This window comes from Conger conger, chromosome 5, assembly GCF_963514075.1.
Source record: "Conger conger chromosome 5, fConCon1.1, whole genome shotgun sequence".
In the NCBI taxonomy this organism is placed as follows: domain Eukaryota; kingdom Metazoa; phylum Chordata; class Actinopteri; order Anguilliformes; family Congridae; genus Conger; species Conger conger.
Window position 1 is genome coordinate 58,898,678 of NC_083764.1, and position 26,487 is coordinate 58,925,164.

The 26,487-nt window shown below is 55.6% G+C and overlaps 1 protein-coding gene across 3 annotated transcripts in view; it reads left to right on the forward strand.

Annotated features, from left to right (window-relative positions):
- The window catches only part of LOC133128624 (receptor-type tyrosine-protein phosphatase F), a 235,413-nt gene that overhangs the window by 196,140 nt on the left and 12,786 nt on the right, over nucleotides 1–26,487 (forward strand). For all 3 annotated transcript variants that reach the window (XM_061242300.1, XM_061242299.1, XM_061242301.1), the window contains 7 exons: nucleotides 3,577–3,737; nucleotides 8,749–8,861; nucleotides 13,597–13,694; nucleotides 22,333–22,456; nucleotides 22,713–22,888; nucleotides 24,964–25,083; nucleotides 25,962–26,116. In XM_061242300.1, the coding sequence (XP_061098284.1) occupies nucleotides 3,577–3,737; nucleotides 8,749–8,861; nucleotides 13,597–13,694; nucleotides 22,333–22,456; nucleotides 22,713–22,888; nucleotides 24,964–25,083; nucleotides 25,962–26,116 (947 nt within the window). The remainder of the gene's footprint in view (nucleotides 1–3,576; nucleotides 3,738–8,748; nucleotides 8,862–13,596; nucleotides 13,695–22,332; nucleotides 22,457–22,712; nucleotides 22,889–24,963; nucleotides 25,084–25,961; nucleotides 26,117–26,487) is intronic.

The following is a 26,487-nucleotide window of genomic DNA, read 5'->3' on the forward strand; positions in this document are numbered from 1 at the left end:
GCGCTCATCGGTGACCGCTTGCCTCCGCTGGCTGTCTGAACGCTGGCGATACTCCCCGAGGCAGATAAGGCCGTTGTTCATTTTCTGGGTCTGCATCCTCTCTGCCTTCTCCTTATTCTCAATTTGTCTCCCTCCCTCCCTCCTTCCCTTCCCCCTGCGCGCTCTCTCCGCGTCTCTCGCTCACCTTCCTGAGAGCTACATTACTCCCGTTGTCAGTCTGCGGAGACAGGAAAGGCATTAAGCACTCGGGGAGTTGTTTCCATCAGATAGCGCCATTCAAATTGATCACCCGGGTTTACCCCATGAATTTTTAAAGGCTCTCTCCGCTTTGCCCGGGCGCCGCGGTGTCAGAGAGCTGCGACTGCAATCATTCTTTAACAAAGGGCCCCTGTTCCTCCCCCCTCCCCCGCCCTCCGAGGGAGCCCGGGAGAGCCGGGCGGGAGAGCCGGGCGGGAGTGCTGGAGGTGTATGAGCACCCAGGCCGCCGATCGCCCGTACAACCTCAGGCCCACCTGCAGCTACCGAGCCACGGCTCAAAGCCCTTCCCCGTAGGGTTCCAGCGCTAGCCTGTTAGCCTGTTAGCGCTCGCAGACCCCATATTATTACATTACATTACATTACATTACAGGCATTTGGCAGACGCTCTTATCCAGAGCGACATACGGTTGATTAGACTAAGCAGGAGACAATCCTCCCCTGGAGCAACGCAGGGTTAAGGGCCTCGCTCAAGGGCCCGACGGCTGTGAGGATCATATCGTGGCTACACCGGGATTAGAACCGCCGACCTTGCGTGTCCCGGTCATTTACCTTAACCACTACGCTACAGGCCGCCCCACATCGGCCCGGCGTGTGAGGAGCGGGCTGACAGAACCGCAGCCTCCCGGGCCGGGCAGAGCCGCGCGACGGTGCCATCCAGCTGGGTGACCGGGGGCCAATCACGGCCCGGTTAATCGTTCGTTCATGTCAGGTGTCGCCGGGATGGAGCCACGTGAAGCGCCTCTTCGGGACTGGAGTGCGGCGTTCTCTCTCACCCTCCGCTGCTTCACCACGGCTGTTTTTAAACACTTTTTCAATCATGCGTGTAATAGCTAATAGAATTGATTAAGGATTGAACGTGCGCGTAATAAGTTGGGTTCTTTGTGCTTCAGTCCCGAGTCAGAAAAACGAGACCGTTTGACTTTTTGTGGGTGCCAGTGGCTCAATGATTTCCTGGTTCACAAACGCAAACGGCTGATGAGCGTTCTTAGGGTATTCACATACTGTAGGGCATTCACTAAATCTGTAGGAAACCTTGGCGTTCATTTGCACACACATGCAGACACAAACACACTTACTGTACATGCAGATGTGCACACGCTCACACAAGTAAGCAAACACACACACAGACGCACTCACACATAGTCATACGTGCCCGCATACACACACATGCATTCCCCCACCCGCACGCATACACACACACACACACACAGACACACACACACAGAGACACGCTCACACACATGCATTCCCCCACCCCCACACACACACACACACACACACACAGAGACACACAGGCACAGTAATTCTCCTGACAGCTGATTCACACGCACCAGCAGGCACGCTCTCTGTGCCACGCTCACACATGCCCCTTCATCAGCCAGTCATGTGAGTACACAGGTTACAGGCCCTCCAACTCATCCCCTTTATCTGCCCAATTAATATCGGAAGGATGGGCGTCACACCGTTTAACGGCGCGGAGGGAGGCGGAGGGGGAGGCGGAGGGGCAGGCGGCGCCTGCCGTCCCGGTGGATTCTGGGAGCTGCGGGGAGAAGGGGGTGGGGTGGGGGGGCGGTCCCCCGGGGCCCCGGCGCTGTGTCAGGGCGGGTTCGGAGCGGAGACAGCCGGCAGATCTCATTTAGAGGCTTGGAAGCGGCCCCCGCGTTATATAACGCTGCTCTGTCACGGTGGGGCACACTAATGAAGAGGATATCATTTTTTACCTCTTTTTTTTTTCCCTGTCCCCATTCATCTCTCTCGCTCGCTCGCTCTCTCTCTCGCTCTCCCACGCTATCTCTCCTCTCCTCGCTCTCCGTCACTATCTCTCCCCCTCTCTCCCTCCCTCTCTCTCTCTCTCTCTGAGTCTTCATCCCTCTCTCCGTCGTCCTGCGCTGCTGGCGGGGCGGGTGTCTCTAACGTGATTAGGTGGCCTCGCGTTCCTGCGGGGACGGGGGCGCGTGACGGCGCAGCTTTGAACATTCGGAGGGCTCCCGGCGCGCGCCCGTGCCCCCCCGGGCCAGCTCCCAGAATGCCTTCCGCCTCCCGTCCGAGGGCGCCCAGCCGACACGGGGCAGCCCTCGCCAGTCCCGGCCTTGATATCACGGGTTCGAGGAGATGAAAGCGAATTTCCCACCGCCGCTAGATCACAAGAGTCAGAAGACGTATATATTATTCAATTCCCATTACCATAATGTTACATAAATGTTTCATTCCAGTGGTGTTGTGGAGAAAAGCAGCGCAGTCCGTCTTTATTTTGGAGGGTGTGATTTTTTTTTTGCCTTTCCGAGTTGCACTCTTTGCAGTCTGACAAACACCCAGTGGCACGTGTTGAGTTCTCAGCTCCTTTTTTCAGCTCCCCTCACATGTACTGTCCCGGCAATATTGCACACATGCCCCTCTCATCTCCCCCGTCTGCCAACTCCTCTCACACATTCACTCTCTTTCACTGTCTTTTTTTTTATCTGTCTCACACATTCTCTCTCTCTCCCTTCACTGTACACCGTGAAACAGTTAAAAATGACACACGAGACGTATAACTACAGTCATAAGAAGCAATTGTAATAACTGCACAGATAACGGAGACGGTGCCTGACTGGTTGTCCCTCATTTTGTGATAGGTGGCCATTTTGCCACTAGTGCTAAACATTAAATTCAATTCTCTCTCTCACTCTCTCCCTCTCAATTCAATATGCTTTATTGGCCTGACAAATGTGTACATTTGTCTTTCTCTCTCTCTTTCCCTCTCCCTGTTTTTGACACTCGCTCTCCCTCCCTCTCTCTCTGTCCCTCTCTCTCCCTCTGTTTTTGATGCTCTCCCTCCCTCTCTCTCTCTGTCTCTCTCTCCCTCTGTTTTTGACGCTCACTCCCCCTCCCTCTCTCTCTGTCCCTCTCCCTCTGTTTTTGATGCTCTCCCTCCCTCTCTCTCTCTGTCTCTCTCTCCCTCTGTTTTTGACGCTCACTCTCCCTCCCTCTCTCTCTGTCCCTCTCTCTCCCTCTGTTTTTGACACTCGCTCTCCCTCCCTCTCTCTCTGTCCCTCTCTCTCCCTCTGTTTTTGACGCACTCCCTCCCTCTCTCTCTCTGTCTCTCTCTCCCTCTGTTTCTGACACTCGCTCTCCCTCCCTCTCTCTCTGTCCCTCTCTCTCCCTCTGTTTTTGACGCTCTCCCTCCCTCTCTCTCTGTCCCTCTCTCTCTCCCTCTGTTTCTGACACTCGCTCTCCCTCTCTCTCCCTCTGTTTTTGACGCTCTCCCTCCGTCTCTCTCTCTGTCCCTCTCTCTCCCTCTGTTTTTGACGCTCTCCCTCTCTCTCTCCCCCCCTGCAGAAGACGTTTTCGGCCAGCCCGTACTCGGACCCCATCAAGGTGGAGATGACGGGCGGCATGTCCAAGTCCATCGAGGAGCCCGAGATGCTGTGGGTGATGGGGCCCGTGCTGGCCGTCATCCTCATCATCATCATCGTCATCGCCATCCTGCTCTTCAAGAGGTGAGGGCTCGCCCAGTCCCCCTTTCAGCGACTGTCTCTTCCCACTGAGTGACGCTTAGCCCTGCCTTAACCCTGAGACATTACAGGCTAACCCTGCCTTAACCCTGAGACATTACAGGCTAACCCTGCCTTAACCCTGAGACATTACAGCCTAACCCTGTCTTAACCCTCAGACATTACAGGCTAACCCTGCCTTAACCCTGAGACATTACAGGCTAACCCTGCCTTAACCCTGAGACATTACAGGCTAGCCCTGCCTTAACCCTGAGACATTACAGCCTAACCCTGCCTTAACCATGAGACAGTACAGGCTGACCCTACCTTAACCCTGAGACATTACAGGCTGTTGCATTGCCTCCTCTACCACTGTTTCCTACTCCATGGGAAGATAAATGGGCCCCCCAACCACACAGGGACAGTAAGCCCTCAGCAGTTGTATACGCCCTGTTCCTCCACAGGGACGCCCCTTTAATATACCGCGGTACCCCAGAACTCCCCAGGCAAGTAAAGCCAGTATTGAGCCTCTGTGCAAAGGAATTTTAAGATTGAAGATAAAAAACACTTGACACTGACTTCTATTTTTGATTTATTTAATTTCACCCTGCTTAAAAAAAAAAAAAAAGAACGCTTCGTAGTATAAAATTGTAGCAGCCCTACTTCTCTTCGTGAGAAATGGCGCTCCTCTCTCCCCCCTCCCCGATCGTTCAGCGGGGGCCCCTCGCTGGGTTTTTCACCAAGTGGAAAAGAGCTCAGTCAGTGAGAGTCTGGCGCTGGTGAGCGGCACCATTACCCCCTCGTTCCACCAGCTCCCCGGCTGGTAATTGTGTCCTTCCTTAGCCGGGCCTCAGTCACCGGCTTGTTATTTTCAGCGCGGGGGGCGGCCTGAGCGACGCTGAGTAACGGCGCGTGGGGTCGGTGAGGGCGTGTCAGGGGCCCTCCCCCGCGCGGCGGAGAGCGCTGGCTCTGCCGCGGAGGTGCGGCGCTCCACGCCTCGCGCGTTAAAGGGCCCGTCCTCTTTATCGCACGCTTAGCGTTCAGGCCCGGACCTCCGCCGGCCCCCGCTCCCCGCACACGGAGCGCTCGATTACACACGCAGGGGCGTCTGCTCGCCCCCCGCCTCGCGCAGACAGCACGCGCTGCGTGTGTGCCGTGGTGTTGCCCTCCCCCCTCCCCACCCCACTTCCCACAGCCGACACGGCCTCCTTAGCGACCCGTATTCAAACACGCCGCTTTTCACGACGGGTCGCCCTGACGCGAGGCGACAGTGTTCGCCAAGGTTAAAGCGCCGCCCGCTTCTCGCTGCGTCGAGGCTAACGCTACGGTTTCCGTAGCAGCGGGGCTTTCTCGCTGCCGAACCCGGCCGTCATTTAATCTCCCCCCCCGCAGCGCCTGTCCCAGCGCCTCGACCCGCGCGTCCCACCCCGCTAAAACGCCCTCGCGGCACGGCTGTCCCCGCCACGCGCGCGAGTGACAGACCAGGAACTGCCAATCACAGCCCTGCCGCCGCCTGGTCCAGATGAGCAGGGAGCTCAGAGCTCAGACAGCCTAATCCCATCGATCCGCTGCTCCCGCCCCGTCTACGCCGCCCCTCCGCCCTCCCTCTGCTCTGCTTCAGCTCCGAGAGCTACCTGCCCCGCGTAACCCCTCATAAAACAGTACTTTAAATACTCTCCCTTCAACAACCCCCGGGACTGTCCTCAAACGGATGATCACCGGTTAACTCTACGCTTTCTATTCGCCGTGCCTGATTGGAGCCTGCCGTCAATAGCAAGACTGGCAGAAATCAATGAGAATTTGAAAATGAACAATGAGCGGCTCGCGCTGTGTTTAGTTGACCGTGCGCGCACACACACACACACACACACACACACACACACACATCCAGTAGTTCTTACAGATTCCTGCGAAATCGCGGGGCTGAATTTCTCTCGCACCTCAAAGTGACTTTTCGCAGGCTCCGTGGATCCCACACCTCTGCGGAAAGGTGACGGCGCGCAGCATGCCTGACGAGCCAGTCAGCTCCGGCACCTTGTTTAAACCCCCCTCCCGCTGATTCCTGCTCTGTGAATAACGCCGCAATTTGTTAGGTGAGGCTGCGCGGTCACACGTCGGGTGAGTCACGAGCGGACAGCTTGGGGACTCTTAGTGCCAGATAGACCCCGGAGTCGCTCGCAAAAAGAGCGCTGCTGTCTCCCACCGGGGCGCCGCGCCGCCATTGGTCGCGTTCCGTGCCCTTTTTTTAGACGTCCTGCCAGGAGACAGGCTGCTCTCGTTCATGCGCCGAAGCGCAGGGACCGAGCCCGGCGGTTCTGCCGTCTCGTCTCTCCGCGAGGTCCCCGTCGTCGCTGGTCTCCGGGAATCTGCCGAACAGCTCAAGCTAGGTTTGAAACTGGTTGACCAGTTCAGACCAGCTCCATGCTCGACATGGGTTGACCAGCTCACGTTATGTTTTGAAGCGGCTGGTGGCGGAGTTATTCAGGATTATAAGAGCCAGGGTGATCGGCGTGAAGCCTTCTCTAGATTGTCGGTTTTGAAATGTCACGGCCTGAATCTGGATGAGTCGTGGGTCAGGGGTTACGGCGAGTCAGGCGACTTTGGTTCCGCAGGAGGCTAGGGGACGTCCGTGCTCGTAATCACCCTTTATCTCTCTCTCTTTCCTCCCTGCTTTCTGTGGACCCAGCAAACAAGAAAGGTAGGTACCGTAAATCCCATGACACATCCCTGTCTGTCACAACTCCCACTCTTCTCCTTCTGCTGGTTTACAAAGAAGCTTTTTGTGAGTTTTAGCCCATCTGTCTGTCACAGCGCCCTTTATCAGTTCAGGAGGGTGCACTGTACGCTCATCTGCTAAAATACGCAAAGCAAGCCGCTACTGCTTATTGCACCAGTACACAAGGGTGGGAGGGACTCAGTCACCAGTATTCCCTAACTAAAAGTCCTACAGCTGTTACCAGTATTCCCTAAATCAAGGTGCTATAGTAGTCACCAGTATTCCCTAAATCAAGGTGCTATAGCAGTCACCAGTATTCCCTAAGTCAAGGTGCTATAGCAGTCACCAGTATTCCCTAAGTCAAGGTGCTATAGCAGTCACCAGTATTCCCTAAGTCAAGGTGCTATAGCAGTCACCAGTATTCCCTAAGTCAAGGTGCTATAGCAATCACCAGTATTCCCTAAGTCAAGGTGCTATAGCAGTCACCAGTATTCCCTAAGTCAAGGTGCTATAGCAGTCACCAGTATTCCCTAAATCAAGGTGCTATAGCAGTCACCAGTATTCCCTAACTCAAGGTGCTATAGCAGTTTCTGATATTCTCTTCATTGTGCTGTTGCTGTTACTGTGAAGCTCAGGTACTAGATTAGGCAGATGGCTCAGCGGGTGGCAGTGCACTTCAGAGCGCGTGCATGCTTATGTTTACCTTCCCAAACTGATGGAGGATGCTGCTGGGATAGAGCAGGCCCAGAATCACCTCCTGTCAGTCCCAACCCGAGCGTGAAAGAGAACGTAATGGAAAGCTGTCTGCGGAACAGGAGCCCGCCGCGAATGCGTTCGTTCCTCGGGTTCAGCGCGGGGTCATCTGAGTTCTCATCTACCTTGACTCTTTCAAGGTAAATCCTATCTGAGTGTTTGGAGGTCAGTCTTCACTCTATCTCCCCCACATCTGAGCACAGTCTGTGAAAGTAAATGCCAGACAGGCAGATATTGAAATAAAAGTGTTTTGAATGTCAAAGCTGACATTTCCTTCAGTGAAAGGCTCTTTTTTTTGGGGGGGGGAGGCGAGGTGAAGCGAACAGTGAGCTTTGTTCCCTTGTTTTCCCTCTTTCGCTCTTATTTTGAGTTTCGGGCAGAACGCCTCCATTTGTCGTCGGCTCCCCTCCCCGGTGTTGAGGCTTGCCTGCCGCCGGGGCGTGGAGCCGGGCCTAAAGAGGCTTGTCTTGGCAGTGGAGGGTGAAGGGGAGCGTAGGGGCCGGGCGTAATGGACTCCGGTCAGATGGAAGCGGATAGAGATTGCCCGTCGGGGGGGGGACGGTTCGGCCTCACCGTCCTCCGCAGACGCGGAGCACTCGCAGACAGGCGCCCGTCTCTGGAGTGACTCTGGGGGAAGGGTGCTGAAGGGCCCTCAGAGCTTGGCAAATTGAGCGCAGTGAGACGTGAAATTCCCAAGCACCCTGCTCTCCGAGGGGCCCGCGGACCTGGCACCGCCTGGGCCGCGCTGACAGATGCGCCCAAACCTTTGTTTCCCCCGGACTCTCTCCCTGGCCCTTCTTCCCTCCTGCTCTCCCTGCCTCACAGTCTTTCTTCATCCCGCTCTCCCTCTCTCTCTCTCCTTATACTCTCTCTCCCTCCCTCTCCCACCCCCTCTCACCTTCTGCCTCTCTCTGTCTCTTTCTCTCTCGCCTGCCCCTATCTCTTTCAGTCTCTCTCTACCTCTGTCCCTTCTGAGATCTTCTTCCCCTCTCCCCCTCTCACCCTCCCTCCCTTATGCTTTCTCGCCCTCTCTCCCTCTCTCCCTCTCCCTTCTGCTCTCTTATCTTCTTCCCCTCTCTCTCCCCCTCCCCCCTCTCTCCCTCCATCTCTCTCTTCCACCCTCTCTCACTCTCCCACTCTCTATCTTCTTCACCTCTCTCTCTCTCCCCCTCTCCCTCCCTCCCTCCCTCCCCACATTAGCATGCAGACAGCACGTGTTGTGTGCTTCCTGATGGGAGCGGCGCTTGTGTGTGCAGGTGTAGATCTGGCGTAATTAGGCAGTGTTGTACTTTCCAGCTGATCCGCTAATCACCGCCACAGCCTGGCTCCCACAGCCAGCGCCAGGGAGCCAAACACACCGCCCAGCCCCGCCCCGCCCCGCTTCAGACACAGGAGCAGGGCGGGCCCTCGCCGGTGGTCTCCACCGCCTGGGGCACGGTGTGATCACTCCGCCCAGGCGGCCCTGAGCGGGGGGGCTTAGCCCAGCACGAACACAGTCAGACGAAACCTCACCTCAAACCTCTCCTTGCTTCTCCTCCGCCCCTCCAGGAAACGGGCCTCCCCCTCACCGAAGGACGAGCACTCGGGAGGCGTGAAGGACTCCCTGCTGTCCAACTCCTCCGACCCCGTGGAGATGAGGAGACTCAACTACCAGACCCCAGGTACCGTCCCGCCCAGCACGCCACACCCTGTGTGCAGCCCCCCCGCCCGCACTCACATCCACCCAGGTCCTGCTCTGCCTCTGAGCACTGGTTACACAGGGCGTTCAGCCCCCCGCCTGCCCTCACACCCACCCAGGTCCTGCTCTGCCTCCGACCACTGGTTACACAGGGTAGAGTTCTGGCCAGACGAGACATAACATGGCTGCATATGGGAGTGTGCAGCATGGGTGTGTATTCATTTGAAATGGCTACTCCTGTCTTATCCCGGTCCTGTGACCTAGCAGTGGTCAGTTAGTGTGTTAAAGCGGGGTGCAGCTAGGATGCAAACGGGAGTGCGATAAGCCGGATCCACGCTTAAGACTATCCGCCATAAAACTGCGCTTCCATACTGAGTGCTATATTAGCAGCGCATTTGTCTTGACAAACACGCATCATTCTCGATTTCCCCACTCCTCCTCCTCCTTCTCTCCCGCCCGCCCCCCTCCCCCGAAAACAGCAAGAGTTCCTCATTTCCCTCACAGTATGTCGTCAGACGGGGGAAAGATTTGTTACCCGCGTTTTTGAGAAAGGCAGTTTGCGAGTGCGCCCATCCGTCAAACGCACCGTGACCACACCTGCTGTGGGAAGCTTTAATGAGCTGGGCTGCGTGCGTGCGTGTTTGAAACGTCCCGGTTCGTTCCCGTTCAGCAGCTTTCAGGGAGCGCGTTCCGACCCACGCACATCTCCTCCCGGTGCACGTATCTGTGGCGATAACCCAAATATTCCCCGTCTGTAATTTCCGCCGATGAGAAGAGGAAGGGTGCCTCAACACACTTAAGAACAGAGACTCTCCAAAATCCTCTGCTCTGCCCGCCACACGAGGTCAGCTGCCCTCCGCCTGAGTGTTGTCGGGTGTTGACATTTCCTCCGCGCCCGCCCCCCGCCCTCCCCCAGACCTCCCAACAACAAAGCGTCAGCTTCACCTGTCAGCCCCCCCGTCAGCGTAAATCTATTATATTTTCACTTTAGCAGCGCCTTAGAAGTGCCGGTGTACACGGCTCTAAGACCGATTCATCGCTAAGGAAATCGCCGCGCCTCAGGACCCTTTCGAAAAAGCGTGCAGAAATCACGATCGGGCGTCCGTGCCAAGGGGGCGGCGAGCGGGTTTGTGTGGGCTCGCTTAGCCTCTCTTTTCCCACCCTGACGTCCGCGCGGTTTAGTACACAAGGGGGAAAGAGAGAAAAAAAACACCCAGGGTTGCAAAACTTCAACCTGGCCTTTCAGATTTTTTACAGGCAGGTTCACCGGGGAAAGGGCAACAGGGCTGAACGCACGCAATGAGCTCAGGGGGACGGTTCCGGGCTGAACCGGACTGAAAAGAGAGGCGCTCCCCGTCCTGTCAGCAGTGGGAGTTCCTCCCCTCCCCTAGGGAGAGTAAATGGCGGGTCCCGGCGGGTTCGGGATGACGATGTCAGGTCCTGAAATGTCAGGCGGTGCGGTGAAGCGAGGCTCTATCTGGGCCGGCTCAGGTCAGGAATCCCCAGCGCTCCGTTCCCCTTTCACATGCAGATGAGGCCTTCGGCCCTCTGCGCTCCCTGCCGAGGTGAGGGGGGGGAGGATAAAGGGGCTTTGAGCGAAAGTGTAACTCCCTGCTTTTCCCTTTCTCTCCGGCTGCTCCCCTCCACGGCCCGGGGTAATTAAAGATACTCGTTCCCCAGGACCCGCACCGCCTTCCTTTGAACTTTGTAGAGGAATTAAAATGGCTGACTCACACGGGATGATGATCTCTCCCAGCTTCTCACACTCTTCCTCTTCCCCTCCCATTTCACCTAATGCCCCCTCTCTGTTCCCCAAATACCACCTCTCTCTTCCCCAAATACCACCTCTCTGTTCCCCAAAATCCCCTCTCTGTTCCCCCAAAGTCCTCTCTCTCTTCCCTAGTGCTCCCTCTGTCTTCCCCCAAATACCACCTCTCTGTTCCCCCAAAATCCCCTCTCTGTTCCCCCAAAATCCCCTCTCTCTTCCCTAGTGCTCCCTCTGTCTTCCCCCAAATACCACCTCTCTGTTCCCCCAAAATCCCCTCTCTCTTCCCCGATTACCCCCTCTCTCTTCCCCCAATACCCCCTCTGTCTTCTCCGATTACCCCCTCCCTCTTCCCGAAATACCCCCTCTCTCATTCCCTAATGCCCCCTCTCTTTCCCTCAATACTCCCTCTTTTTCCCCCTCTGCCCCCTTTCTCTGCCTCCTACCCTCCCCCACCCCCACCCCTGATCCTCCTTGGTGCTCGACCCACCACAAAGGGTCGTCACCTGCTGAAAGTAAACAAATGCAAACGGCGTTCAAAAATATTATGTCTGTAAATACTGGGGCCGTAAACACAGCGTCTGCCAAAAGTGTGAAGCTTGCGCGTGACCTTCCTTGCCATTCACTCCTCCTGTGAGAACCGACCTGGCACGGAATCACCACCAGGTGGAGCCTGTTAGACTGATGCGCAGAACAGACGAATGTGAGATGAAAGGCCTGTGCAGTTTGCACCCGATACACACAAATGCAGCACAGCAGTTAAATGTAGTGACAGAGGGAGGGGGTCAGCCTGGCCTCCATTATATTGTACCAGAGGCAACTGAGTGAGACACAAGAAGGTAATGCTGAGATGGTCATTCTGACAGGGAATGTCCTGCCCCTGCCACACACATGCACGCACACGCACAGGCACACACACACACATGCACGCACACACACAAGCACACACACGCACACACACACACAAGCACGCACACACACACGCACGCATACACACACACGCGCGCACGCACGGTTGTTCTGCACCTCCACCTGTGGCAGCCTCCTCCCCGGTGCTCTCTCCATCTCTCTCTACACTCTTTCCTGCTTCCTCCTGCACTCCAGACCTCCCGTGACCACTCTCTCTCCCCCTTTCATCAGGCCAGTCCAGTCCCGCAGCGATTGCAGCCTTGAGCTCTGATGATTACTGATAGACACCTTATTCCTTCCCCCCATCTTTTCTCCACAGGTCCCAGTGCCCCCAGTTGCCCGAACACTCCAAGTTAGTTTCCATTCCTGCTGTCTTATTTGGTCTATATGTTTCACTCTGTCTGTCTGTCTGTCTGTCTGTCTCTCCCACTGTACTCCCATCCTCTGCTTCTCTCTCCCCCCTCACGTGTGTTGTCATTTCCGCTCCCAAACCCCACTGCACGGCGTCTGTTGAGTTTCGGTTTCCGAGCGCCATCACGAGCAGGACCCCGGGTGTGCCTCGGGGGTCCCTCCTCTCCCGTTTCCCATTCGCTGGCTGGCTCTCGCGTCCGTTTTTCCCCCCCGACGACGCCACCCGCCCCAAACAAAAACCGGCGGCCTCGTTCAGTACGGAGAGCTCGCCTCCGACCAACCAGTCAGTTCATTTTCATATAGCACTCTGCGCAGCAAGGTGTTCCAGGGCACTGGTCAGTCAAACGACTTGCTCAGCAAAATACTAGCAAACACAGCCCAGTGAGTTCATATAAAAGTGCGCATATAAAAGCTCTTTTCGCTTCTAACTGAAAGTTTGCTGGCAGAGCTTCGGACTCCCAGGTTGCCGTGGTTCCAGATGGAAAGCACTGCATTTGCACGTCTCTCTCTCTCCCTCTCTCTCTCCCTCTAATTGGAATTGTGAGTTGTGCTTTGGCTGCGGAGGCAGTTAATGTAGTGGAGACGGAGATTCGAGCCCCTGAACAGCGCCGGCGTAATGGATAGCGGGTCTTCTGATGGCGCTCCCCACCAGCGGCTCTCTTTACGATCCATTAATCAGCGTGTAATGTAACGGCGTCGCGGGCGGGAGGCTTTCCGAGAAGGTGGCCCTCTGCCCCGGCTCCCTCGCCCCGCGTTACGAGACGCCGCTCTGCAGAAACTCCGTCCGCGGCGTCGCCGTTCCTTTAAGCCGTGTCTCTGCGCGTTGGTCTCGCCCGCCCGGACGTCCTCGCCGCGGAGGAACGCGTCACGTTCGCCGCGTTGGGGAAAAAATCCACTGAAGCGCCAGACCTGTGGAGCTCAGAGACAGGGGGGGGAATTTGTGTTGGCAGATTAGCTATAAATCATCAGGTAGACCCTGACAATATAGGGCATGATGGGAACATTTGTTAAAAGGAGGGGATTTCTCTGTTTGGGGTGGAAGCCCCGCTGTCCTGGGCGCGCGGTCTGACCGTGACGGCTGACTGGAGCGCGGTCGCGGTCGCGTGGCGGTTCTGTTTCTGCTCTTGTTTGAGCGCTGATGGACTCCGCGAGGCCATGAGCATGCTCATCCGCTCACGCACATCAGCGATGTCTCTCTGCTGACCTCACTTCCTGCCCCGCCCCCCCCCCCCCCCCACGCAGCATGACGACGTCATCAGCCTGCGTCAGTTCTCCCTCTCTCTCTCTCTCTCGCTTTCTCCCTGTCTCCCTCTCTCTTTCTCACCCCCCTTCCCTCCCTCCCTCTCTCCCACTTACCCTCTGTCGCTCCCTCTCTTTCCCCCTCTCTTTCTATGTCTCTCTTACCCCCCCTTCCTCTCCACCTCTCTCTCTCTCTCTCTCTCTCTCTCTCTCTCTCTCTCCCCACATGCATCGTCAAGCTGTGCACTTCCCCCGACACCCACATCGTCCCTGGCAGCCTCATCTCTGTCAGTGTGTTGAGGGCAGATGTTCCTGTGCTGTGGACCCTGCCGCGCAGGGGGCCCCGCGGGGTCTGAGTGTAACGTCCTCTATCTGTCCCCCCCCACCCCCACAGGCATGAGGGAGCACCCGCCCATCCCCGTCTGCGACCTGGCCGACCACATCGAGCGCCTCAAAGCCAACGACGGCCTCCGCTTCTCCCAGGAGTACGAGGTGAGCGGCGGCCATCTTACCACACACGGGAGAAACGCCGGACAAAATGGCCGCGGCCTCGGGGTCCGATGGGAAACGTGCGCCACGTCTCCCCCGCTCCGCCGTTAATGTGCTAAACAGCCAGGCTGTTTATCTTCAACCGAATCACCTGAGAAACGGACCCGCTGGCCGGGAGCGCAGAGGAGGACGGAGCTGCGCTTTAATGTCCGCCCGTTAGTGCAGCTGGCCTCCGGCTGCCACGCTTTGATTTATCTTTCATTCGTGTTTTAAAGAATAGAACAGACCTCATACAGGTAGAGGTGAAACGCGTGGCCAGGAGCTGGGAGGAGAGGAAGGAGGAGGAGAGAGTAGAAGGAAAGATGGAAGCGGGTCTTTCTTGCTCTCTGTTCTCTCTCACGCCCCTTCGCTGCGACAGGGCACCGGAGCAAACACGCGCGCGCCGTCTCCCAAAGCGCGAAGCAAACTCAAACTCCGAACCGCCCGCCCTTAGACAAACCCCCCTAATCCCCGCCGTATGAAACATAACGATTTTCACCTGTGCGGGAAAAAAAGCAGGGCTCTCTTTTTAAAGTTTGCTTTTCTTCCTCAAAGGAGCTTCTTTTGTAACCGGCATCTTCAGGTGCCATTTACTTGTGCTTTGAGCTCTCCCTCACTTTGTCTAAGAAGCACTTAGTTACATAATAGGGGACACGGTTATGACTGGACGCTTTATTCCCCCCTTCAGATTTCAGTCTTAATTTGCCTGGCGCACAAAAGGGAAGATGAATTACTTAACACCCTGCGTCTAATGGCGCCCGTCAGAAGGCGGCGTTCGGCGTGCGGGTTCTCTGTAACGCGGGCGTACGCGCTATTCCCCGAATGCGCCTTCTCCCAGGCTTCCCTCTGCAGCAGCGACCGGGCAGGGGGGGATTATCATTGTTGATGTCCTACAAAGGGAGGACATTTGCATTTAAAGTGGCGCTGTTCCAGGGGGACCCCGGCAGGAGCCAGAGGTTCGCTGTTCTAGCGCGGGAGAGAGGGAGGCGGGGGGAAGCAGCATTAATTATAGCACAACATGTGGCCCTTTTAAATCCACTTGTGCCGTGTGTGTTTTCTCCCTTTGAATCCATCACGGCTAAACAAGCGCGCTCGTTTCACTCCTGCCCCTTGCTAATAGCCCTTTTTTTTTTTTTTTCTCGTATGTCTTTATTACGCGCTCATAGCGGCTCGTCCCCTGCGTGCGTTCAGACGGTGCCTCCTCCGGTTCACGGAAGCCGTCGTGTTTTCCGGTGGGCCGTGAGCCGACCGGTCGCGGCGGTCGTACGTGCACCGCGGTGGAATGAGAGGGACCGTTTCTCTAAAACGCAACCCCAACCCGAATCCGCCCGTCCGCCCGCGCCCCCCGCCCTCCCGCCCGCGCTCCGCGGGGAACTCTAATTGGCTGAATTTGGAGCCGGCGGTGCGTGACGTTCCGGGAGAGAGGAGCGCGGATTTAAAGGCCGTTTTTACACGTGTAACCCCGAACAGCGGGGAACTCTTTAAGCGCTAGGGGCCGCGGGGGTCCCCGCGGGCCGCCCCGGGAGCCTAACGCAGGCCCCCGTACTCGGTCTCCGGGCCCTGCGATAATTAAGAAGGAAAAGAAAGCGTTACTCAGATGCATCAAAAATAGACTATTTCCAGGTCAGCGTAGCACACAGTGGTGGTGGAGCAATGAGTCATCGCTGTGCATACTGTAAGGAGGCATCTTCTGGATTTGTGTGTATGTGCAACACATCATATTCATATTGATGGTTGGGAAACCTCCTGGCTCATGTGCACTATGTTTAAACATCATGTGGCCCACATTAATAGCCCAGGCAAACAAACACCCCCCCATTTCCCAACACCAGGCCTGCAAACCCCCCCCTACTGCCTCCCCATTCCAGCTACCACTCCCAGCTGCACCGAGGAGGAAGCGTATCGCTACGGTTACTAGGCTCGCTCCCAGAATGCATCTCCCTCGCCGCCTGTGGAGGTGGAATTCCAGGAGCGAGCTGCGCGCAGATGGAGAGTGGCGTCTCCGCCCTCCCCGTGTATTCCAGAGTCCGCTTAATGAAGAAGCGTGACCGTTAATCACACGTGTCATCGCGAGCCCTGCCCCCGCCCCCCCCCCCCGGCCCCCGGCTCCCGGCACGCCCCCCGACCCCGGCACGCACACACACTCCTTTCCCCTCCTTCTGGCTGGGAGCAAACATCCCTCCTCCCTCCATACGCCTCTAATCAAGCGCCGGTAATTGCTTTGAGATTACTTTCAGGTGTGAGTCGCGGGGAAGCAGATGGTTGGTCCTCGCGCACGCTCGGTTCCCACGGCGACGGGCGGCTCCGCCCAGGTTTCCGCCTCGCGTGCGCCCCGTCCCGCGGTCCCCTCCCGGTCCGTTTCCCACGGTCCCGCTCGCGAGGGCCGGGTCCCTCCCGAAAGGACGGCCTTCCATTCCCGTCGACTCGCACATGCCGCATGTGGGGACCATGTGTCCCGCCTGCCCAATGTTATTCTGGGACTCGCATGCAATAGTTAAGGGTTTAAGTATTGTTGTCACGTATGAAGTGGGTGTAAGGAGTGTTTATCAAGCTCACACAATGAAATTACACTGCGTTGAGTGACTGCGGACCTGTGGGTGCCATAACTTGCGGGACAAAACTAACTAGCTGTGACAGATTAGCACTATTGGCTGCTACAGCCACAATAGAAGCATTATTTTATTTCGTTGGTTGCTGGTGATTTGCTGATATGCTATCAGTTTTCATCTCCATCCAGCCAGTGGTCCGTTCTGAGACGCAGGTGCCATAAATAACCGCGGCTTACCGGCTGCTGCAGACGACATCAGAGCTTATTTTTGAATAAGAAAATACAGCGGGCAGCGTCTCTAAGCCACTCTCCGAGACAAACTGTCAGCCCTCATCGATTCACATATTCATCCCGGCGCACAGCCCTGTGCATGGTACCTCCCAGGGAGAGCTCCCAGCATGCCGTGCAAACGAGCGGAGCCGAGAGGGAACAGGCCGGATGTGTGTCTTTGTGTGCCTGCACTATAACGACATGCGTGTCACTGTGTGTGTGTGTGTGTGTGTGTGTGTGTGTGCGGATATGTATGTATAATTGAAATAAATACCCTCAATGCCTTTTCAGGGATTTGTCTAGCATTTTACGGGCTCCCATTCACATGAAAACAGCCAAGGGGGTTACATAGTCGAACAGTCACAGCAGTAGGCACGTACCGTATATACATATGCCTGTGTGTGTCTGCACGCTGGCGTGTGTGTGTGTGTACACGTGTGCTGGATATTTTATTCCTCGTTTGGGGAACGGCGCTGTGCTCCGTGCCCGGACGGCCGGAAGCGCTGCGTAATGTTGTGGGTCCAGGCTCTGTGCGCGCCGGCTCATTGCACACGCGTGATGTGGCGTGAAACACACGGGTTCCGGACGCGGGCCGAGATTAAAGGACGCCGCGTCGCCCGTGACCCCGCTCCTGTGGGCCATTTCCCCGGCTAACGCCGAACTTCAGCCCACCTGCTGACGAAACGCCGGCCGAATGGCAACAGCAGGGACGAGCCAAACGGCCCTCTGAGAGCACCCAGCGAATGACTCCATTAGTCCTTAAACCGCTATTAACACCGGGGCCAGGTATACTTATGTTGGTGCATATCGGTGTCTGAAATGTTTTAGACAAGCCAAGGAAATGCGCCTCACTGCTTATTTTCCTCCAAAGATCTGTTCATTTAGTTGCCGCATAGTTTCACACACATGCTCACACACACACACACACACACACACATGCTCACACACACACAGACACACACACACACATGCTCACACACACACAGACACAGACACACACACACACTCACTCACACACACACACACACACACACACACACACACACACACATGCTCACACACACACACAGACACACACACACACACACACACTCACACACACACACACACACACAGACATGCTCACACACACACACACACTCACTCACAGACATGCTCACACACACACACAGACACACACACACACACACACACACACACAGACATGCTCACACACACACACAGACACACACACACACTCACTCACACACACACACACAGACACACACACAGACACACACACAGACACACACACACACACACACACACACACGCGCGTTTGAGGGAACCGATACGAGATGCAGCAGACAGGGTTTTGACGGCGTGAGCGGGGACTGATATCCGTGTGGTAGCGGCGCACTGGCGGTAATGAGCAGTATTTGTCATTCTGCAGGTGCAGCGGCTCGACTTAACAGCCTGTTAAATAGGACACGCGGTCCACCTTCCTCAGCCCATTCATTACCGCCGGCATCGGGGGCCGCCGCCGTCCACGGGAAACGCAGCGGGCCCCTTCTCGGCCTTCTCCGTCATCGTCTCGTTTGTCCGGCCCCGTCCCCCAGCGTCTCCGGCCATTTCCGCCCGCCTCGTCATCGCCTCTCCCCCCCTTCCCCTCCGCACGCCGAATTTCAACGCTCCCGCTTAAATCGGAGGCTCTCGCCTCTCATCATATTCCGGGCGGATAATCCCCGCGATGGAGTCGCTGCCGGAGCGTGTGCTGTCTCTCTCTCTCTCTCTCTCTCTCTCCGCGGCGGCGGACCGGTGCAGGGCTGTGAAATGGGCGCGGCGAGGCTTTACCGCCACGCTGCCCTTCTGTCATCCGCCCGGCCTTTGTGTCTGGGCTGCAGGCTCCGGAAATGCAGGCTTTCTTCAGCCGAGGACGGGCGGCGTGTCAGAGAACAACGAGACGCCATGTGATCTGCAGGCGCCCCCGGAGAGCCCTCCCACCCGCGGCGAGGCAGAGCGATAGCTGACATTTATCACACTGATTTCCTCCTCCTTTTCCCTCCGTAATGAGCTCCAGAGAGTCGGGGAAACGGCACAGAGAAGCACGTGGAAGGTTGGGTAGATGCAGGTTGGGCTGATAAAGGTTGCCTAGGCACAGGCTGGGTAAATATAGGTTGCTTATATTCAGGTTCAGGAGATACAGGTTTGGTAGATAGATTCGGTAGATGCCGGTTGGGTGTAGACAGGTTTGGTAGATTCAGGTTGGATAGGCAAAATTTGGGTAGACACAGGTTGGATAGACACAGGTTAGGTAGACACGGGTTAGGTAGATACGGGTTGGATAGACACAGGTTAGATAGACACAGGTTGGGTAGATACAGGTTGGGTAGATACAGGTTGGGTAGATACGGGTTGGATAGACACAGGTTAGATAGACACAGGTTGGGTAGATACAGGTTGGGTAGATACAGGTTGGGTAGATACAGGTTGGATAGACACAGGTTAGGTAGACCAGGGTTAGGTAGATACGGGTTGGGTAGATACGGGTTGGGTAGATACGGGTTGGGTAGATACGGGTTAGGTAGACACAGGTTGGGTAGGTACAGGTTGGGTAGATACAGGTTGGGTAGATACGGGTTGGATAGACACAGGTTAGATAGACACAGGCTGGGTAGATACAGGTTGGGTAGATACAGGTTGGGTAGATACAGGTTGGATAGACACAGGTTAGGTAGACACAGGTTGGGTACACACAGGTTAGGTAGATACAGGTTGGATAGACACAGGTTAGATAGACACAGGTTGGGTAGATACAGGTTAGGTAGACACAGGTTGGGTAGATACAGGTTGGGTAGATACAGGTTAGGTAGATACAGGTTGGCTAGATACGGGTTAAGTAGACACAGGTTGGGTACATACAGGTTGGGTAGATACAGGTTAGGTAGACACAGTTTGGGTAGATACAGGTTGGGTAGACACAGTTTGGGTAGACACAGGTTTGGGTACACACAGCTTGGGTACACACAGGTTGGGTAGATACGGGTTATGTTGGGTAGGCTGGATACTCGGGCTGGCTCAGGGTGCAGGTTGAAGGAGCTGGAGATGATGCACATGGTCAGGCGGGAGCAGCGACAGGAGCAGATAGATCAGGCCCACATAGGGACATTAGTGAGGAGGGAGGGCTGATCGATACAGAAACACAGCCTGCATCACACGCAGGAGGGGGGGGGGGCGGACGTGCGTCAGTGCTGCTGTAATTATGTGAGAAATTCAATAACTCGGGACTCGGGAAATAATTGTCTCTCTGGAAATTATATGAACCCCTTTCATTACAAGTTCAGGAATAAAATTTGTCCACTAAATGGAGGAAATAAAATACACAATGCGCAGATAAGACTAACAGCAGCGAGGAAACAAACGCATAGAAAAGGCAAGAAAGAGCCCGGCCTTTCGAGACCTCCCTCATCATTCGTAGATAAAAACAAATTAAACTCTATATATTCCACACTGAGAAAATACAGGAGGATATCCACTGAAGTAATTGAGGTTGAGCGTCTGACTCTGTGGTAAAAACATTTCACTCGTAGGATTCAAACCCACAGCGGGCTCCTGATAACGGCTATGCCACGCTCCCACTGAAGACTCAAGGCAGGTTTTCAAATGTGTAGCCATGTTCCAGCCTCTGACAGATGCATCAGGTCACTGTTCATTACAGGTGTGGACCATGTGTACCAAGTTAATAGTCACCACGGCAACAGCCCACAGGTAAAATGATGAAAAATTGCTACACCGGACAAACCCGAAACGCCCGTGGTGCCTCGCACAATGATTGATTTATCTGGGTTTTTCCAATTACTGTACGGTCAGCCATGTGACCATGCTCACTCTGAAATGGCAAAAAAACATAAAATAATATCTGGAACACAAACAGGATTTCGGTGATTGATTCGCCGCGGTTTTAATGCACGCGAATGTAAATACTGGATGTGGGAGCGTGACCTAGAACAGCGTGTCGGCGTAACGTGGGTGCGTGCGCGGGGGGGTTAAAAGCCGGAGGCGGGAGCAGGGAGCGAGGCGTGTGGCCTTTACCGCGCGACGTCTCGAGCGTGCGTGGGGTTTTTACGAGGCCCGGCTGATGAATGTCTGACCGGGCGGCGGGTCCGCTTGTTTCCCGCCTCGTCACGGCGCTGTGCCGGGCGAGTCCATAAAGACGGCGCTCGGCGTCCAAGCCCCGCCGACAGAGGGAGGGATGGAGAGGGACGACAACGTCTGCGTGGGAAATTGTGCCAGCGGCAGAAATAACGTTCATTTAGTCGTGTTTCTTTGTGTGGGCTCGAGGTAGTTAGCGACAGGCCACTCTGTTTCGGTTAGGTACAGGGAACGCGTGTTAGGTACAGGGATCGCGTGTTAGGTACAGGGATCGCGTGTTAGGTACAGGGATCGCGTGTTAGGTACAGGGAACGCGTGTTAGGTACAGGGATCGCGTGTTAGGTACAGGGAACGCGTGTTAGGTACAGGGATCGCGTGTTAGGTACAGGGATCGCGTGTTAGGTATTAGGTACAGGGATCGTGTGTTAGGTACAGGGATCGTGTGTTAGGTACAGGGATCACGTGTTAGGTACAGGGATCGCGTGTTAGGTACAGGGAACGCGTGTTAGGTACAGGGATCGCGTGTTAGGTACAGGGATCGCGTGTTAGGTACAGGGAACGCGTGTTAGGTACAGGGATCGCGTGTTAGGTACAGGGAACGCGTGTTAGGTACAGGGATCGCGTGTTAGGTACAGGGATCGCGTGTTAGGTATTAGGTACAGGGATCGTGTGTTAGGTACAGGGATCGTGTGTTAGGTATCCTAAAGATGGCAGTATAGAGCACTCTGTTAGTATAGAGCACTCTGTTAGCGCAGTACTCTGCAGTAACACTGCCTATCCTAAAGATGGCAGTATAGAGCACTCTGTTAGCGCAGTATTCTGTAGTAACACTGCCTATCCTAAAGATGGCAGTATAGAGCACTCTGTTAGCGCAGTACTCTGTAGTAACACTGCCTATCCTAAAGATGGCAGTATAGAGCACTCTGTTAGCGCAGTACTCTGCAGTAACACTGCCTATCCTAAAGATGGCAGTATAGAGCACTCTGTTAGCGCAGTACTCTGTAGTAACACTGCCTATCCTAAAGATGGCAGTATAGAGCACTCTGTTAGCGCAGTACGCTGTAGTAACACTGCCTATCCTAAAGATGGCAGTATAGATCACTCTGTTAGCGCAGTACTCTGCAGTAACACTGCCTATCCTAAAGATGGCAGTATGGAGCACTCTGTTAGCGCAGTACTCTTCAGCAGTTCAGAGTCCTCTGTTAATTCAAAGTTCTGCAGGGACTTCTTGTCTAAAAATCCTTGCAAATTGCAAATCCTTGTCAAGCTGTTTGTTTTCCCGGGTAGCGCTGCTATTGTGGGAATGGCACACGCATAACCAGCAACCTGGCACCCTGCCAGCGCACAGCAGTCCCGAACCACAAAAAAACATCTGCAGCTCTCATCCTTTTCCACTGCCGTTCTTTTTTTCCGTACGGTTTTAGCGCCGTTTGTGTTGCCCGCGCGCGCGCCGTTGAGCTTGGCGCTGGAGCCCTTGGACTCGTCCCTGGCGGCTCGGTGTGAGCGCGCGGTGGTGCTTCAGCGTGCAGATCCAGGGCCATCCTCTTAGACCTGTCTTCAAATGCTCCTCCACATCAAAACAGGACAAGTGGTTTGGGAGACGTATCCTCTCCTGCCCTCTTCTCACTCCCTTCCCTGCCATCTCTCCTGCAGTCCATCGATCCTGGCCAGCAGTTCACCTGGGAGAACTCCAACCTGGAGGTCAACAAGCCAAAGAACCGCTATGCAAATGTCATCGCGTACGACCACTCCCGGGTCATCCTCACTTCTGTCGATGGTAAGTGGTCAACCGGTATTACCCTCGTGTCTCCTACAGTCAGGAATTAGCCTTAGAGCACTCAGACGTGACTGAGGAAAGCAGTCCTCCTACGCTCTCAGAATAGCATCCTTGCCTTTGCATATTTTAGCACAGTTTTGCTCCTGTTGGTTAAATAAGACGTAGGGCAGCCTGAAGCGCCGCCCGTCGTGGGAGGTTTGTAATGTTCTCACCTCAGTTCCTGCCGGCCGCCCCCTGCCCTCTGCCCTCTCCTCAGCCGTGCCAGGCAGCGACTACATCAACGCCAACTACATCGACGGCTACCGCAAGCAGAACGCCTACATCGCCACCCAGGGCCCGCTGCCCGAGACCTTCAGCGACTTCTGGAGGATGGTGTGGGAGCAGAGGGCCAACACCGTGGTGATGATGACCCGTCTGGAGGAGAAGTCCCGGGTGAGTCCAGGCTCAGGGCCCCCCTCCCTCCCTCCCTCCCTCCCTGGGGCAGGACGCACGCCGGGCTGGGTGTGTGTCAGAAAGCGTCTGCTGGTGGTACACGGCTAGCCGCTCCCGGTGATGCGCGGCACCCCCTGTAAACACTCTGTCGGGCTGAGTCAATCGGCAGCGTTCCCGGGGCTAACGAAACATCACCCCGCCTGACAGCGGGGGTTGGGAGCGGCTCGCGCGTTCCCATCCCGGGAACACGGCGTTCCCGGATTTAGACGCTCGGGGCGTGAGGCCGGGCTGGAAATAGGGCAGCTCTAAAAAAGGGGGGAGAACACGTGTGCGTGGATGCGTCTCAGAGTGGAGCGGGACGGGCCGGGGGCCCACAGGAAGCGCCCCCCCTTTCGGGTTCAGAGATAGCGGAGGGATGACGGGGCCCGTTTGTGATGATGGCAGTGTGTGGAGGTGTTCCCCGTCCGTCTGCGTGTCAGAATTGGCCGTCCCGCGGCTAACCCCAGCCGGAGGAGAGGAGGGCCGCTGACAGCCATCGCAGGATGCATGATGCTTAAAAACACTTGTGTCCTCTCTTCCATGGTTTTCGCGAGAGAATAAAACCAGCGCGCTAATCCCCTGACCGCCTGGGCAGCGCGTAATTGCCGCTGCATCTGCGGTGTGAAAATGTGTCCGTCCCGCGACGGCCCGTCCTTTAAAATGTCAGCCGGCGTCACGCCTGCGTCTCGTCCCGCGCGGCCGCCGACTCCTCCGGGGCGCAGCCAATCAATGAGGCCGCGACACAGATCTGTTACTGTAGGACTCTTCGCCTCCGCCGGGCTGGTGAATCCTTTATCGGCGCCCGCCTCGGCGTATTGACGCGGTTCCCGGGCACGAATCACAGCGCGTGAAGCACAGGAGCGTTACAGCACGTGATGCACGATTCGCCCGGGACATGCTAATGCTGGCAGAGCGGCTAGCGCCCTGGCGTTGGGTATGGGTGTCGTGTGGGGCAGGGGCAGGGGCGGGCTTTGCTGAGAGACGGCTCCTGGTTCCAATGGCGTGCCTGAACTGCGGTGCATGTCGCAGCCCTGTTCGTAACCTTGGACTTGTAAAGTTCTGAGATACCGAGCTTCAAGGCATTCACATCCTAACACTGCAGTGGCCCTGCTGTTGAGTACATCAGCCCTGGTGTTGAGTGTTGACAGTCCTTTTTATGACCTCGGGTTGCAGAGTCTCAGTGCTGGAGAGTTACTCAGCACAGCACCCGGCACTGAAGTACCCAGTGTGTGCACAGACGCCGACAGACTCGCGCACACACATAACACACACAAACATACCTACACACACACACACATACCCCCATATATACACACTCGCTCACACAAACACAACCACCCACATGTACACGCAAACATGCCTACACACACAAACCCACATATATAAGCTCCCGTATACCCACACACACACACACACACACACACACACACACCAAGCAAGCTCTCAGACACCAGAGGAACAGCAGAGCCAGCAGCCTTACCAAGGGCAGGCCTTTCTGCAGAGCTTTGACTCTTTGGGGCGAGTCCTCCATCTGTTCAGCTTTAGCCGACTTGCGTCACTGTCTGCCCCCTGCTGGCACAGAAACAACAGTGCATGTCTACCCCTCCCTCCACTCACATATGAAGAGGCAACACTTGTTACAGAGTTAAAACGTTCATCCCTAATGGGCCTGACATTAGCTAGGTAGGTAAGAGCAGTTGGAAGGGTTACCCCGCCCTGGGTATGTCGAAGAGTCCCTGAGCAAATTGCTCCAGACAAGCTTGTTGGTGCCTTGCATGACAGCCAGTCGCCGTTGGTGAGTGTGTGTGAATGGGTGAATGAGGGGGCCTGCATTTTAAAGCACTTTGGAATAAAAGTGCTGAATAAATGCAGTCCATTTACCATTTACCCCAACCACAGGAAACGGCAGATACATCTCTGACCTTGCACAGCATGACCCTGCCTGTTTTCTGCTTCCAGGAGGCTCTCGCTGCCTGCGAGAAAAATGCAGGTGCTTTGTGTGAGTGCGTGTACTGATGAGCGCGTGTGTCCCACAGGTGAAGTGTGACCAGTACTGGCCCGTTCGGGGGACCGAGACCTACGGCATGATTCAGGTCACCATGCTGGACACAGTGGAGCTGGCCACCTACAGCGTCCGCACCTTCGCCCTCTACAAGGTATGACCTCCCTCCGGGATCCTGCGTGTCTGTCTCCTGCACAGGTCCGCTTGCTTATCTTCATATTGCCGAGTAGTATGTTGCACGCATTCACCGTTGTGCATACCTAACCCCCTGTACATCGCCTGGAGCAGTTACTTAATCGGGGGGGGTATCTAGCGCAGGGCAGCCCGACCCTGTTCACGGAGACCTACTGTCCTGTAGGTTTTCATGTCAACCCGAATTTGGCACACCCCATTCTGCTGATTATCAGCTCAAGGAGATCTCGAGCTGTTGAATGAGCTGCGCTTTGTTAAAGTTGGAGCGATAACATATCAACCATAATTCAGCACTCCCGATTAGCAGCTCAAAACCCTAGGTATTAAATTAGGTGTGCCTTGTTATGGTTGGATTGATAACCTACAGGACGGCAGATCTCCAGGAATAGGATTGGGCAGCCCTGATCTGGTGCATTCCAAAGCCTGTCTCTACGCAAGGCTGTTGGCATGCAGGTGGGACAGTCCAGTCAAGCCCTCTTACCTCTGTCATTTCCCAATGCACTGAAGTGCTGTCAAGATTTGACTTCATACTACGGATACCGCTCGCGTCTCTTTCCGAGAAACACGTTGCATCCTTGGCTACTTTCAGGAGATTTCGCCGCTGAGACGCCCAGACGTTTGGCCCCCAAAACACTAAGCGCACATTCGCTGCTGTTGGAATCCAGAAATAGAGCGTTCCTCATAATTACATCCGTGCTAATGACCTTTGCGTGGCCGCAGGCTAATCTGCCGGTTCATTTAAGTGTGCCGTCAGCACCTGGGTGGGATCGCGGGCGGCCTGCCGGAGCGTGTGTTGCGCGGTCGCGTCTGACGGCGAGCTGCCCTCTCTCCGTGAAACAGAACGGCTCCAGCGAGAAGCGGGAGGTCAGGCAGTTCCAGTTCATGGCCTGGCCCGACCACGGGGTGCCCGAGTACCCCACCCCGATCCTGGCCTTCCTGCGCAGAGTCAAGGCCTGCAACCCCCCTGATGCCGGGCCCATGGTGGTGCACTGCAGGTAGGCCTGATCGGCGGCTGCTAAACACTGCGGAGAGTGCTTCTGCACTCCGCCATTGGTCATTCAACTGTCGCTGGATGCTTTTTCTCTGTGCTGATTGGTCAGTGAATTGGTGCTTAGCACTGTGGGATGGGCTTCTTCTTTTGGTCACTGTGAGTTTAACAGGGTGTTGCTGTAAGTTTAAATTTAAAATTAAATTAAAATGATGGTGCTCACATCACTATGGGTGGGGAAGCTCTTAGAGAAGTAATGAAGGGCTGCCTGATTGACCAGACCAAAGGTCGTTCTCCTGACTTGCGTGGTTTAATAACCTAAATCTTTAATGTGTGTGTGTGTCTGTGTTTGTGTGTGTGTGTGTGTGTGTGTGCGTG